The 16,587-nt window shown below is 34.4% G+C and overlaps 1 protein-coding gene across 5 annotated transcripts in view; it reads right to left on the bottom strand.

Annotated features, from left to right (window-relative positions):
- The window catches only part of LOC117118711 (protein sidekick-2-like), a gene marked incomplete at its 3' end in the record, with an annotated part of 111,820 nt that overhangs the window by 8,489 nt on the left and 86,744 nt on the right, over positions 1 to 16,587 (bottom strand). For all 5 annotated transcript variants that reach the window (XM_033263376.1, XM_033263374.1, XM_033263372.1 and 2 more), the window contains 11 exon segments: positions 1,325 to 1,440; positions 2,857 to 3,091; positions 4,591 to 4,661; positions 5,479 to 5,778; positions 6,164 to 6,355; positions 7,694 to 7,792; positions 8,969 to 9,164; positions 9,594 to 9,935; positions 13,223 to 13,293; positions 13,550 to 13,717; positions 14,412 to 14,546. In XM_033263376.1, the coding sequence (XP_033119267.1) occupies positions 1,325 to 1,440; positions 2,857 to 3,091; positions 4,591 to 4,661; positions 5,479 to 5,778; positions 6,164 to 6,355; positions 7,694 to 7,792; positions 8,969 to 9,164; positions 9,594 to 9,935; positions 13,223 to 13,293; positions 13,550 to 13,717; positions 14,412 to 14,546 (1,925 nt within the window).

The following is a 16,587-nucleotide window of genomic DNA, read 5'->3' as shown; positions in this document are numbered from 1 at the left end:
ATATATATATTAGTAAATTATATTATTTCATAAATGAAAATTATTTACAAAAGAACACAAGAAAATTCAATCAAAACCTTAAATTTATTATTTAAACGATCACATGTGCAGTTTCTAATGGGAACATAAAATAAACAAAATAATAATATTAATTAAAAAAACACAGGTACCAGTAAATTTAAAGTCTATAAACAAAGAAATATTTAATTCAATTTAATTTTAATCAAATAAAATATAGAAACAAATTCTACATATAACAATAGTAAAGATACATTATAGAATAGAGTAATCATATACGATAATTACTGAATTCTGTGAAATTAGCAATTGGAGTTTTAATTATGAATTTTTGTTCCAAGTTAACTGTGCCCTGAACTACTTGCGAAAAATTAAGTTTTAAGATTCATAAAGTCATGTAGCATCATTATTATGCTTGCAGTCGCCTACGGGTAAGTTTATCATTGGAGACAATTATAGAAAGATTTAATACTGTCATAAAAGTTGCAAAATATATGGAGATGGACAATGATGTAGAAATGCATATGGGACCTGACATTCACAATTATCAAAAATTATATCAAGAGAAATAATTAAATTTTTAAAGTTGGTTTTGTAAAGTGTATTACCACTTACCGAATATTTTTTCTTTAAACAATACGTGAATAATTTGAGGTTAAAATTCTAACACTTCGACCATGGAAAAAAATATATTAAGATAATATATATAATATATTTTCTCTATGCCTCTTCTATCTTCAATTTACTTACACCATCTGAATTGTGTTGTGGGTGTTTATTAGTTCTCACTTCACTATGAGTCTCAAAAATTTATATCATATATAAATAGATCACACTGTATGCTTTAATTTGGTCTTTGAATGGCTTTCCTGGGATACGTAGATCCAGAGATGTGAGCATTTGAAAATAAGGTGTATGAGAACCAAATTTTGAGAAAATCAGCCTCAAAGATAAACTAAAATCTACAAATATTAAATGCTGTAGACTAAAGTTATATGCACAGACAACACTTTTATAATAAGAAAATTCACATAAAAAGTAAATTATAAAACATAAGTAATATATTATTCAAATTTTAACATTAAAATCAAAATTTGGTACAAATTTCAACTTTTACCTATTTTGGTGAATATCTCAAAATGACTTCACCAACAATGCATCTCATTCTGTGGTGGGTGAGACCTCAATTAAGATTTATCTGGTATAACCTATACATACTTAATGTTCAGTTCATAAAGATTTAGAATATCAACAACCTCAGTTTATACCAGCATTGCCAAATGCCATCACAAATTTGTCAGGTTACCTTAAATCCTAGAATGAGACCATTATGTTCAGTCGGAGGAACTTCTCCCCAGGACACAAGTATACTACTGGAGTTTAAGGCGACAGCTCCCACATCCACTGGCCCAGCACTTGGAACTGCAAAAAAGCAAAAAAAATAAACATTATTAATATGAATGTTATGCTTTGATTTAGTAGGTTTACTAGTTTTAGGGGTCTTTCTTTAAAAACTTCTTTAGCAAACCCACTGTTCGCCAATAAAGATGATTTCGAACAAAAATAAGTTTTTATGTTTGGCCAATTACTGCGCCCACCGTATCAGAAAAAAATAAAAATTTATTTACGCCTGCCGTTGATTTGAAATCTCCAGAATTAAGATATGTACATCTCTTCCTAATTATGTAAGTTTAAAGCATTTAACCATCTCATTACTACACTGTTTTCATTCTTCAATAAAATTCTATTTTTTATTTTCTCTTCCTTTAGTAAAATTATTTGCTAAAGAAAACAATTTTTTTCGCCCCCTCTTCTGACGATTTAAAAAAAAACCATAAGTTTGCTAAAAGAAGTTTTACTATATTCAAAAACATTTTAATTAAGTTTGGTCAGATTTAACATTTTCTTTCATGTCTTTTAATAATAGTTTTATGTATCTTTGTTTGTTTGAATTTGTTTAAATTTGACATTAACAACCAGCTGCAAATTACATGGCTCTTAACATAATAATAATAATAATAATAATAAACAGTACTATAGTATGGCTTTATGTGCAATAAGCTACACGATAGAAATAGATGCTATAGTAGTATTATTAATAAATATATTAATATTTAAATGCAGTAACCTCAATGCTGATTTATTAACTATGAGCACATAGACAAATATTGATGGGCAACCTTGGATAGCTACGTTACGCTTGAGTGACTTTCATATAGACTGTGCAGCATGGACCATGAAGGAAACTGCCGGTCATGCCCCAGTAATTAGCCAGCTACTAAAATCCGTAATTCTGCGATCGATGTGCCAAATTATTGATACCGTAAGGTCGAGGGATCAAATATTAATAAGTGGGGAATAATACATACTGTATAGACATGTTCAATTAGAGTGAAATTTGAATTTTTTATTTGTTATAACAAATTGTGTGAAATGACAAACTACAAAAATTTAGATTATGGTGCCAAAAAATTATAAAGTTGTTAACTGATTATTTATAGATAAAAAGTATGACTGCATAGCATTAAAATCAGAAGGCATTTTCTTATTGTTCATCTTATCTTTATATGCAAATCAGTGGTAAATACATAACCTCCTTGGGAATAAATATACCAAAATAGAGTATGCTAGCTTAAAGCTAGGTCTACACTTGCAAATTTTCTTTTTTTGACAAAAACTGTTGTACTCCAATATAAAGTCATGATGTGTCTATATATGGTCATGATGTGATGTCATCATGACCATATTAGGCATACCACATGTTTTCGTAAAATTGGCAATCTCGACATGAATTTGTAATGTATTTTGGATAGATATTTTATAAGTGATTCAACTTACCAGTATCACTTGTTCTCTGAGTCTGTGAGGGACTTTCAGGGCCATTCCCAATTTTGTTATACGCCAACACCTTAACCGTGTACGCTGTCCACTCTTGTAGGTCATTAATAAACCCTTCGCGTGCGTACGGATCTGGCAGATTATACTCGGATGGGGCGCTTGTGTTATCACTGGCTTCTCGCCAAAGAATTTTGTAGCCTAGAGCAATTCCATTCCACTGTTCATCAAGCAAAGGCTGTGAAAAAAAGAGTCAAAAGTTAAACTGTCAATAAAATCCTCAAATTTTTCATTCCGGTTGGGAGACTTTTACTCTGGCAAATAATGCCGAAAAATCTGACTTCGGGAAAACACCAAATTATATTTTTATATGTTAAAGCTTTAATACATTTTTTTTTAAATATTATGCTTCAATTGGATTGCAGAAAATGTAAATATTTTTGTAGTAAAATGTTCATATATCATCAAAAAAACAAATGGTTTTGAAGGGTTCCTTTTCAGATTACACCAGAATATTTTTAGTCATTTAATATCAATCAGCGTACGATACTATATTTCATTCTTATTGCTATTTTCTTGTGATGTCAGTAACCTCTAAAGTTGTCTCAATAATGATCATAACAGATCGTTTATATAAATACCACTGGGAAATATGTCTACAAAACAAATCGAAGACATACTGCTTAAATGCAATACTTCCGCTCCCTTGAGTTTGCCTTATATCCACGCCAGTTGTTAAATTACCCCTTAAATTGTCAAATGTCCCCATCATATGTCACATTTGTCCCTAGGTGGTTAAATGACAAAGCTCTTAGCTTGAATGATACATTAAGAGTTAGAATCTAATTCATTTATGGCTCTACCAGATTTCATTATATCGTGTTAAGGATTTACCAAGCTTGTTTAATGTTATTCTTGAGTGTGTGCAGTAAGTTTGTACGCTTTTAAGTATTATCATTATACACATCCTTATTCTATTATTATTTTATTTTATATTAATGTAATTGCTTTATACGTAATTAATTAATATACCCCTTTTATCTTCATCATTATCACTATTTATATGTGTATCTCTTTAAAAAAAATTTATAATGTTAGTTTTTATAAATTATACATATTATTGGAAATTGTTGGTGATTTTTACATTCAATTTTTAATTTTTATATTTTAATAACAACTTGGCTGCAGTTCTTGTATGTGTTTTATCTTTATGTGCATAAGGGACTTAAGCTACCCTTGACCATTGCTGTTTGGTCAAATAAATAAAATTATTAAAAAAATGAAATTAGAAATTTCATTTACTAATATTGTAACCACTCAAGAAATTATTATTATCCATACCCTTACTTATTCTTTTCACCAATATCTTCATTATTATTTTATTTTCCAATATTGTAACTGCTTTATAAGAACTTATTATTATCCATTATCTTCATTCCTATAAAATTTAATTTTTCTTCTTTATACCCCGTATCGTGTTCAGTAGATATTTACTGTTCTCCCATGGGGCTCAGTTATGACTGTAATGAATAAATGAACCCAGGACCCTAGGACTGAAAGCCAAGCATCTTATTATTATCATTATATTTTGCCTTATCGTAACTTCATAATTCACCGGTGTCGCAAAATATAAAACAGGAATTAAACACTCAATAATTAACAATTCAATCTTCAGAACATATAAACATAATTTGCTTAGAGATTTTCAATGACTGGAATTATAATTCTGATACATACCACCCATCGGACTCTTAGTGAGGTCTCACTGTACGACCTCACGACCACTCCTTGTGGATAAACTGATGGAACTGTGAAAAGACGAACAATAAAAATTAAATATTCCATTTTTATCTATTGTATTGTGGAAGGGCAGTGTCAAAAAATAAACCTTCCCCCTGTTGCCCCAATGAAATTTTCTGAAGCAAAAGAATCGCGCTCAAGTAGTTAATAATCAGATCATATCACCCTATTTTGCGGCCAGCCTATTTTCCCCTCCCCTCACTCATGTTCATCAAGACCCCTCTGCACCTTCGCACCCCCCACCAGCTCTACATTTCAAGACTCCCAGTTACGGATACAGTGTATTGGATAATGCTCTACTTCATCAGCGAACCGATAAAAAAAGAATCTAATAACGTCTATCTGACTTTAGGCGAGACGTTTTTTATACCTTGGTCAGCGAACTCGCCATCTGCCAACATGAAGATTTCTAATAAAAAATCTTAGTTTTGTCCAACTAGCCCACCTGCCGCCACGAAAATATGGAAATTTCATAAAAAATAAATGTTTTTCTTTATCTTTATTTCTTCATAATATAAATCTAAAGCATTTAACTATCCCATTACTACACTGTTTACCTCCAACAATAACACTTTATTTTTATTTTTTCTCTGTCTGGATAATTTTTGGCAAAACTATTTGCTAAATAAGAAAACATTTTATTTTTATTTTTTCCTGCCCTTCTATGACAATCTTTAAACAAAAAATACTTCCTATAAGAAATGCTCAAACATCTTTAACATATGAATTTCCAAACAAGGTATAAAAAAGGTCTCGTCTTAGAATTCCTGCATTATATTAGTGTAATCACAAGTTTTGAAAATTACTTAAAGGCTTATGACTTACTGTCCTGCTGGGTTTGTGTAAGAGTAGAGGGCTCACTAGGAGCACTGGAGTTAACAATGTTTGTTGCAATTATCCTGAAGCGATAGTTTGTGTATGGACTCAGGTTCGGGATGGTGTAGCCTGTGGACTCGGGATCGCTGTACTTGTAGATGACAACCCATTCCTGGCTGAAACCAATCTGGGCCTCGGTGGTCCACTCTCGAATGCTGGTCTTACCGTCGTAACCCTGAATGAACTGTATGTAGACTGATCTGGCTTGTACGTTGGAGATTGCCAAGTTCATTGGTGCTGTCGGAGGCTCTATGATGAAATAGATCAAATTGACAGGAAAACCAAACAAAATTGACAAATGAATGGATGCGATACCGTATATTCTGGCATTTGAAACAAGGCTTAAAATAGCAAATTACGATAAAAAAAATAGGCAGTCGTCTTAAATGCACGACTTACAAATTTGTTCGTCTTATGTGCGGATCACACGCAAATTTACTACTGTAATGGGGATACTAAATGTTTGTCTGAATGAACACAATTTTAAATACAGGAAAATAAGATTTTTTTTTTTTACTTTGAAAAAAAATGTCCCAAAGTCTTCTCGAACTCGGGGGTCATCTTACACGCAGGTCGCCTTATACGCCAGTATTATGGTAAGTATTCTACTACAAAATCACGCATCTGAACTCACCCGGAGGTACTCCAGACTTGATGGTTGCTGACGAGGGCTCTCCTTCTCCTACATCTGTCCAGGCAGTCACTGTGATCTCATATAGGGTTTCAGCGGTGAGACCTGTAATCTCTGCTTTGTTGGACGGTGGATTTACCTGACGATTCCTATTCCAAAAAGGATTGCTTACCTCCTCCCATTCAACCTTGTACGCTACAGAAAACAATCAAATCAAATATTATATATTTATGCGAACACCGTCGAATAAGGAATGAGGACTATTGTTAGGGAGATGGTTCATACGTGGCGCCCTGGGTCAGACTGTTCTATCCTTTTCGAAGGGGTGTTTCGTTTCTGGAAAATGGAAATTGGTCGGGTTATCCAGGTAAGTATTCACGAAATAGATTAATCATTGAATCAAATATTATATACTTGATATTAATAATAATATGTCCTCTAAGCGCTTCACATTATTACTCTGGTATGGAACACGTATGGAACATGATTTGCACAGCAAGAGTTTCGAACCCCCGACCTCAAGTTTGGGAGTCCAAGCCACAACCAATGCGCCAACCACTTCAACAAGTGCCACTGACAATTAGTAATTTGTAATTGATTAATTAAAATGTTTGAATGTAAATAAAGATGTCAATTTTTGATGTCAAAAGTTTGGTAAACAATAAACAAAATTTATCATCAGGTGTTATTAGATGTTGCGCATTTGAATGGCAATTTGCGTGGTGCACAAAATAGTAACGAGTGGTACAATTCAGCCACGGTAAAGTTACACATCAATCTTGGGTCAAAATAAAGTAATTATAAAACACTAATAAAACATGCTTAAATCAGCATGAAGGAAATATCCTATAGAGTACACATTGGTGTAAGTCATATTGCATTTTCAGCAAGGGTTCGTAATAAAAAAAAAAAAAGAAAAAGGTTCGTAATAAAAAAAAATAAATAAAAAAAATACATAAATAAAATGTGTTAAAATTGAAAAAAAAAAAAAATAAAAATAAAAATCAAATACCAAGACACAATTCAAACTCACGACGTTTGGTTCTTTAGTACACATTCTTAACCGACTAAGCCATCCATTTGATGTGCCCTATTAGTGGTAATGGAATGTACAGTCCTTGCTCAAACCCTTGTTTTGTTTTGTAGGTATAGGGGAAACCCTGGGGTCAAACTTAAAAAAATTACCTCTAGTTTATGTGTATGAAATTTCCTGCACGTCTGGTCAGAACTGTCGACGCTGCATGCTTTTTAAAGTTTGGTAACAACAGCAGTAAAATCTTCAATTATACTGAATTTTAACGAAGACTCTTAGCACAAGAAGACAAGTGGCTTAACCATTTTTTGTGGCCCAGAGCAATGCTAATTCTACCGCCACCATTTGCAAAAATCAAGAAACAATGTATCCAGCTTTGGTTGTACAGTGTTTAGCTTGTGCTTGACTGTGAGATCTGCTCCAAATTTTAGCATTTATCATGCTATTAAACTGAGCTATTTATAGCAAAGTACTATTTCGGAAAAGAATAAAGAACTCACTCTTAATGATGCCATTAGGCTCAGTTGGACGCAACCAGGATACAACCAAGGACGTGTCATACACATCAGTAAAAGACAAATCACCCACTGGACCAGGCGCTGAAAATATAAACAAAACAAACAAACTGAAAGTATGCCTCCAAAATCATCAGAAAAAGCTGCAAAGAATGGTAAGTCCAACGTCTAAACTATCAAATTTTATTTGACAAAAAAAACTGTTGTATGCCCATATATAGGCATGGTGTGCCTATATATGGTTGTGATGTGATGTCATCATGACCATATTTAGGCATGTCACGTGTTTCTGTCCAATCAAATTTGATAGTCTGGCTAAAGCTTTAAGCCATAATGATAATTAATCCTTATATTATTAATACTCCTTGTTTTTCACAATAATGAATATTCATCAATGATTGTACTTGGTTATCATTTTCAGGATTTTGGGATAAGAAGTAATTGTGAAATTCAGTGAAATATTAAATTCTCACAATCTTGTCTTTTAGCACTAGATAGTGAAGAACAGATTTTAATTGATTCTTTCTACAATATTTGGCAATGAAAATAAAGTGTCTAAAAACATTTTCCGTTCACACATTTTTCACATTCACAAATCACTAAACACGACGCTCTAACTATAAACTACGCTGATTTGTCCACATTATAAATATTTATGTGACAAATTCATGTAACTGGGCTTCAGCTATATGCATGTTATCTATGACAATTTATTCAATACTTTGAACACTCTGGCATCGAGCCAGTCAATATATACAACTGATTAAAATGACATCTTTTCACCAGGCAATACCTGTCTACTTTATAGATATAAATATTATACAGCAAAATGATTACGCTACACTGGCATGATGATGTCATATCACACACAAAAAAAAATCATAATTAATATGTTATATAAATCTCACAAAGTGGACAAAAGTTTAGTAAAATGAGTTGCTTTTAGATATGAAAATTTCTTCATTTTAAAGGGTATTTAAGCATGGTTTCCTTAAAATTACTACGCTGTCACTACAGTGTTTTCAGAGCAATCGTTCTATTGCGTAGCAGTGTCTGATCATCTTTACCGAAAGCTGTCGTGTATCAATTGCATGGAAACCAAACATACAGAGTCAACGCGTTACTGTTAATTGCAAAGACTTGAGCAGGTTTCCAAGATAAGCAAACGGTATCAATTTTTACACCAACTGGTTATATTTTTGTTAGCAACGGTATCTAGCGGATGCAATTCTAGTACCTACTGTAAGGACACAAACTTACTGTCTTGATCTGTCGTCACTCTGATCGCAGGACTGGCCGGCCCATCGCCAGGTGTTGTAAAGCACCTTACAGATACGTCGTACCTGGTGTATTTTTTCAGCGTAGTCAAATACCCAACTTGTAGGTCATTTGCAGTATCCACGGGAACCACAACTGTAGTCACTTCATCCTCCTGATTAACCGATCGGGCCTCCATCTAAGAAAACAAAATGGTGGACATTTTAATCTATTTATTTTATATCATTTTTCTATTTACCAAAGCTGTTTGTATAATATAATATATGAAGGTGAAAAATTTCTTTTTTTTCCCTATTTTTATTCATGCAGTATATCACTGTTGTTTAGAGAGTAATATAGAAACCTTAATCTAAGACTTAACAAAACATCAATTGAATATATTTGCATTATACTATTTACATTATTAAATGTGGATCCAGGAATTTGAAATACAGGGGGCCCAGGGAAGGACTTTTACAGACGGGGGAGGGTTCAATACTACCGAAGCCACACCATGGTTGGGGTTTAATAATTTTGAAAATTTAGAGGGTGGGGGAAGTGCTAGTAGCTCCCCACCCCCGAATCCGCCACTGATTACTGTAATTTTTTTGTATCAATTCTACTGTACCTTATAACCTTGGTTTATGCCGTTAAGAGTCTGCGGATGTGGTGCCTTCCATTCCACTTTAATCGCGGTCGAGTTCACTGCGTAGGCTACGACTTCTTGCGGTGCTTGCGTCGGAACTCCTTCCAATGTGCGCACTACTACTGGATTGCTGTAAGTCCCAATCCCGGCTCGGTTGAACCCCGCGATTTCGATCTCGTACACGGTCCATGTAATGAGGTCGGTCAACACGTACGACGTCTGCGTGCTGATGTTGACCATCGAATACGACTGGTCGTACCCTTGGAGGCGGTAGCGGATAGCATAGCCCCGAAGTTCTCCATTTAACGTGTTCATGGGTGGCTCCTTGAAAGAAGAAATATATATTAAACTTAAGTTCTTAGCGAAATGATGACACACACAAAACGAGGGCAGCAACCAGCCCAAAAGTTGCTGTGGGCTCCACGCGCCTACGGCAAAAAGGAAGGTGCAAGCACTCGATGGAGAATGTGAAGACCTATTCTTTTTTATGACGGTCCACAGGGACCCAATGTGTGTTATCATAATGTGAAAGTGAGTAACCCTTCGTGAGAGGGAAAAATGCTGACTTAAATAAATGATGATGATGATTATACAGTAATGACATATCATATATGAAAATATCCATTTGTACTTTAAAAAATATTCTACTTCGGTAACGAAGACAAATAGTCATCATTGTTTTGGTTACCCATGGGCGCATCTTATAGTACATTGTTTTGGGATACATGGCTAAAATTTTCATTTATGTCTTTTAAACATACATTGTTGATTTCCAATGCATTTTCATTGACAATAAGTGAGGGAGACACAGAGTTAGCCTGAGGTAAAGTTTACAAAGTGTCTTGCTCAATGGCACGTTGTAACTCTGGCATCGTTCTAAAACTTACGACCTCTCAATTCAGCCTGGCATCGTTCTAAAACTTACAACCTCTTGATTCAAATTCTGAAGACTCACCAATTCACTAAACTTCTACACACAACACACAATGGATATATCATTCACCATTTATTCTATGATTTTAATTTTCATAGAAATAGATGATGACCAAATTCATATTTGAAAATACAAAATTCAATACACAGGCCATAGACTCGAGGGAAATAATATGGTCACACATTAACAATTTCATTCCAAAATCAGCAATATTTATGCATTTCAAATCATCATATTATACACATACATAATGTGTACACTTTGATTTTGAATAGGAAGTTGAATACTAAGCAAAAACTTCAACACGAGAATATCTGAGCCCCAGTATTCAACCCTTGGCCTAACTCCAGCCCGCCAAAGAATTTGATCTTGCTTGGGCAACATGGCTAGACGAAAAAAAAAATTTTTCCGGTCGATTTTCAGTACTGAGAGAAAAAGTTTTTCTGTTATTATAGAAACATGATCACCTACTCCGGCATTGTGCTTTTTCTGAGCGTAGCTCACTGCTTTATCTAGTAGACTAATAGGGAATAGGATTAGGCCTAGGCCTAAGTGGGGGCACTGATGATATGATGGGATGTCTAACCATTTGCAGTGTTGCTGACATTGAAAAAAAAGACAATCACACTAACCAATGATGAAAATATTTTGATTTCTTACTGAATCAAAATGTATATATTAAAATTTATGTATTAAAATGGTATTAGAATGTATATTAAAACGTATGGTTTAAATTTCATGTATGAATATTGATTGCATGTATTAAAATTATAGATACACACTACGCACATTGCATAAAACTCAGCTTCTGTTCTCTAAAGAGTCTCTTTAGATTAGCAAAAAAATGAGTGAACAATGTGAAGTTAGGCCGATATTTATACACAGGAAAGCCAAGTTGAACATGACACTTCACTGCATTTGTGTTCTTTTCTCGTTTTTATCTAAATGCAGACCACACAGGTATAGGCCGGGCCTCTTGCTTACACTTAACTTAGTTAAAGCGCTGTCCAGATTATCAAATTTGGTTTGACAAAAACATGTGACATTCCTAAATATGGTCATGATGACATCACATCATGGCCATATATAGACACATCATGACTATATATGGGCATAGAAATTTTTTTTTTTTTTCAAAGAAAATTTGATAGCCTGGACAAAGCTGAAGTTACAGTAACTCAGTGAACATTTACTTGTATGAAGGACAAATGCTTGGGCGGATGCAGGATATGGTGATAGGGGGTGCGCGAGAGTCCACACCATCTCAGCCCCACTATGGCTGGGGCTGAGGTGTGAACATTTTGGACCTCTGGTGCCCAGAAATTGCATTCTCATACCAGATTTAATTTAATTTATTTTCATATCAACAATACAAAACAACAATTATTTTTAACACAATTAACATTGCACTGTCTGCAACCCCTCCTGTATTGGCCCCAGAAAAGCGTACACTGCTTGGGCTCACCCATTTATTTTTAGCAAAAAAAAATATTTTGAGAATTACATAATCAATACTAATAATAATGAACAAAAACAATAATAAAAAATAACAAAAATAAGCAGAATTCTGCAAAAGATGTGATACCTATGTGTGTTGTGATTTCATTTACAACCCCTTAACGTAATGTAATGCCTCAAAAAGGCTTATGCATGTCAGGTTGGTTTTGCTAGTTGAGGTTGTTTCGGCCTGGATCACTTTGGTTCAGAGACACAGACGCATAAAGAAATGTATAAGAAAAGGTCAAAGGCCAAACCTGTTGACAACAAAGATTACTACTTTACACAGTAATCAATAATAATATACAGCTTCTATATCATGCCTGTAATTATTATTGTTAGTCATTGATTACTATAATTTCAAGGTCTCTCGAAATTTAGAGATAATGCAAGGTAGTTGCTACGCTATATAATATTAATAATCATATAAAACCATAAGAGCCAAAAGAAAGACATCACAGGCGCCATCTACCACATCCCATGCCAAGGCGAAACTACTTCCGGCAAATGTAAGGATTCTTACATTGGGGAATCAGAAAGAACTCTGAAAACACGTTTCTTGGGAACATCGTAGACCTGGTTCAACTTCATCGGAAATCTCTCAACATATACACATTGAATCACCTGGACATCATGTGGACCTGGCACAGGTCAACATTCTTGACAGGGAACCAAGACACTTTGAATGAGATGTCAAAGAGGCAATTTATATCCGTGTGAACAAACCAATGCTGAACTGAGACGGGGGCCGACACAAACTGCCAAAGATCTACGATCCGATTTTAGAGTCACATGTTCGTAAGATCACATGCCTAAAATCGGTGTAGCCTTCAAGTCACATTCCAGTCATTGTGCTGAGGAAGACCGTGGCATACGGTCGAAAATTTCACGGTAAGGAAATTTTTTTGTGTCGTGAAAAGTTTAAACTTTTAGTACATTCAAATACCAACACAGATGAGCTATTTTTCGAACATATAAAACCATGTCTAGACTATAAAATAATATTTGATAAAAACATGTGACATGCAAATATGGTCATGATGACATCACATCACAACCACATTACAGGCACATCATGACTATATATGGGCATACAATAGTTTTTTATCGGGTAAAATTATAATTATAATTATAGGATACTTTAAAAAAAAAATCATTATTAGTCATGAAGAAATCTCACCTGCCATTCCATGCTAATTTCCGATGTAGACCGCGGAGATGCCACAACTCCTTGCGGGGGATCATCTGGCGCTGAAGAATAGAAGAAAAATCGCATGGTCCATTCAACATGAAAATTGAAGAAGGATGTTGGGGAATTTATCATGAGGAATTTAATACTAAATACGAATGCATTATGGGATTAGTTATGAATAATAAAAACCAGATACTTGCTAGGAATATTAATATAAATTATGTATTAAGAACCAAGTTATAATAAATAAGGAATAACATGATGGCAATCTAAGTAAACAGCACGTTTCTTGTGATTTCGTTTTTTAAAACTTACGTTCTTCTGGAAGAGAAACCAGGTTGCTCTCCGAACTTGTAGTTCCTGCCCCGACGCCATTCACGGGCGTTACGCGATACAAGTAACTATGCGAGGGTCTCACGCTGGTCACTTGTAGTGAGGTAGTACTTGGAGCCACATTCGTTAAGATAGTTTTAAAGGCATTTGCTGAAATTTGAAAAAAAAAAAAATTATTTAAAATACAATATTGATATCTTGATATTAACAAAATATAATTTTCATTCTTGCAATGTTTTATTTGGTAAATTGCATATTATATGCATTAAGAAACATTTCGATTTACCATGGTTTACATTTAGCAATGAAATAATTTGTACAGGAATCATGTATCTTTTTTAACAGGACTTAATTGGTGATGTTCTCTTGTAAATTTTACTACGAGGCTTAGGGTGTGGAGTCGGTTTCATAGACATGCCGAAAAATCCCGCTGTTTGAAAGATTTCTTTAATCGTCCTGCGGTAGAACACCGCGGCTCCTTGGGATGTATTCAACCACACAGCAGGTAGTAATCAGCCTACTGCGGCACTAAGACATACCCATGTATACTCCTTGGTAGGGAAAGACAATGAGGATAAATAGATATACAAGTGGTCAGTATCTGATTCGAACCCACGGTGTAGCAGTAAAGCCTGAGGCTTTACTGCTACACCGTAGGCTTCCACCACAATAAAAAGCTATCCTCTCATGTAATCAGTTAGAGAACTTTACACCATTAAGTCTTGGATTGCAAAGTGAAATACGTAATAAAGAAATGATTCATGCATCTCATTACTAATAAATCAACGAACATCATTTAAATATCCGAGATAATACTGTGATGTGATTTATTTTCTATACTCACAATCTTCTTTTTGTTCAACAATGTATCGTGTAAGTGGACTGTTGCCATCGAATCCTGGAGACCAGGTTAGCAAGATAGTTCTGGTGTTGGTACTACTCAGCGCAGCCACAAGATTCATCGGCGCGTACGGTAATTCTATTAATAATACAACGTTTATAGCATTCGTTTAATAATAAAAACATTTAAGACAAATGAAGACAGCACTTTAGACTAAGTTCTTATAACACATGATTTATGCACCACTGTGGCTACTTAATGTGTTTCATACATGGTATATGCCGTGTGATATATCACTTACAGAAGTCATTTTCGTGGAAGAATATTCATTTATTTTTCAAAGGTAACAAAATTTTTCTTTTTTCTAGGCAAATGATTGTTGATGACCACACTCGCGCAAATCTATAAATGCCATGCTAAAACCAGACACAGATATTTATTATTTATTAAGATGTTAGAATTTCTGCAGAATTCTAAGCTCTGTCCAAGCTATGAAACTTTATGTGACAAATTTGTGTGATGTTCCCATATATGGTCATGATGTCATATTACACCCAAATATGGGCACATCACATTTATTTGTCACTAATATTTGATAGAGTGGACAGAGCTTTAGAAGTATTTTGCTTCAAAAATGAGTGTGATGCACCCATATATGGTTATGATGTTCCCATATATGGTCATTATATTCCCATATATGGTCATGATGTTCCACATATGGTCATGATGTTCCACATATGGTCATGATGTTTCCATATATGGGCATGATGTTCCCATATATGGTCATGATGTTGTCACGTTACATCCAGATTTGGACCTGGGCTTCTTTTCGAGATGGGCTTCTTCTAAAGGCTACTTTTGCAATTCAAAGAGGGGGGTGGGGGCTTCTTTTCAAAATGAATGCTGTAAATTTTAGGAATTACTACTACACAACAATAAATACAGCCACTGTTACATCAGTCTGTATCATGGAGTGCATTAACCGGCATTAAACCACCTAAACTACTGTATAAGCACGTTTAATTTATTTTGTTTGTTTGAAATTTAAGTATACTGTGTATGTACTATAATACCTCAAAAATTGGCCTATGCTATCTTGAAATGGGCTTCTTTTCGAGGCTACTTTTGAAAAATAAAGAGTTGGGCTTCAATTCACGATGAAGCCCATTGGGCTTCAATTCAACGTTTTACAGTATTGTAATACAGTAGAACCCCTCATTTATGTACGGGCCCAAAGGTGTTCGTAAAAATCATTCGTACGTAAAATCGGGGTTGTGTGAAATTCCTATGTATTTACTCTACCGATATGCTAGGCTGGGCTAGGCTAGGCCTGAACTTAAATTTTTTGGACTGGAGCCAAAACTCCAACTTGCGCTTGAAAGAAATTCAAAATAATGATCATAATAATGTACAGTACTATACATACTTGTTAATGTGTATAGAAAATTTATTCTCTCTTTCTCAGGCAATAATATATGACTTATCTTCTAGCTTAATACGAAGAAACACAGCCCAGCGGGCGCCGCAACAGGGCGAGTAACCAACGTTTTTCACTCGATCCATTTGGTTGTGGCGTCATGTAAATACCCTGTACAGAATAACCTGGAAACCAGGGGTTCTCAACTTTTTAAAAGAAGAGCGCTGATTGGCTGTAGACACGGCGCTTGGACTTTTTTTTTTGTATGCAATACGATTGTTCTACGCCTGCATTTATTAAATGAATAATAACTGTCTCTTATACACATCTAGATGTGTATAAGAGACAGGGCTTAGGGTGTGGAGTTGTTTTTAGTCGTGAAAAAAACCCAGGACCCTGAGATTAAGAGGCAAGCATCTTTACCACTAAGCTATTCAAATTAGACTATAAAACCTGGTGCCCATAAAACAGCTATTGTGGTGCATTGGTACAATTTAGCCAAATGAAAGTCCTCCTTATCTTGGTGAAATTTAGGCCTTCGCAGACATGGTTTGGTTGCTTGCATAGCCTCTTATTTTTATATAATTGATAATTCTCATATTTCTCTATCAGGCATTTTTGTCTAACCTGTGCAAGTTATGTTTGTGTTACCAACATAAAGAAAAGGTTTTTTGTTAATGAATTTTGAACAAGAAACTATATTGTTTTACACTTTTAAATGTTAAAATTTTACACTATTAAAATATTTAAATTGTTTTTATT

The sequence above is a fragment of the Anneissia japonica genome, unplaced genomic scaffold, assembly GCF_011630105.1.
Source record: "Anneissia japonica isolate Jap-2015-1 unplaced genomic scaffold, ASM1163010v1 scaffold1951_len603592_cov169, whole genome shotgun sequence".
NCBI classification, from domain to species: domain Eukaryota; kingdom Metazoa; phylum Echinodermata; class Crinoidea; order Comatulida; family Comatulidae; genus Anneissia; species Anneissia japonica.
Note: the sequence above shows the minus strand (reverse complement) of the source record. Positions and strands in the feature narration are given on the sequence as shown.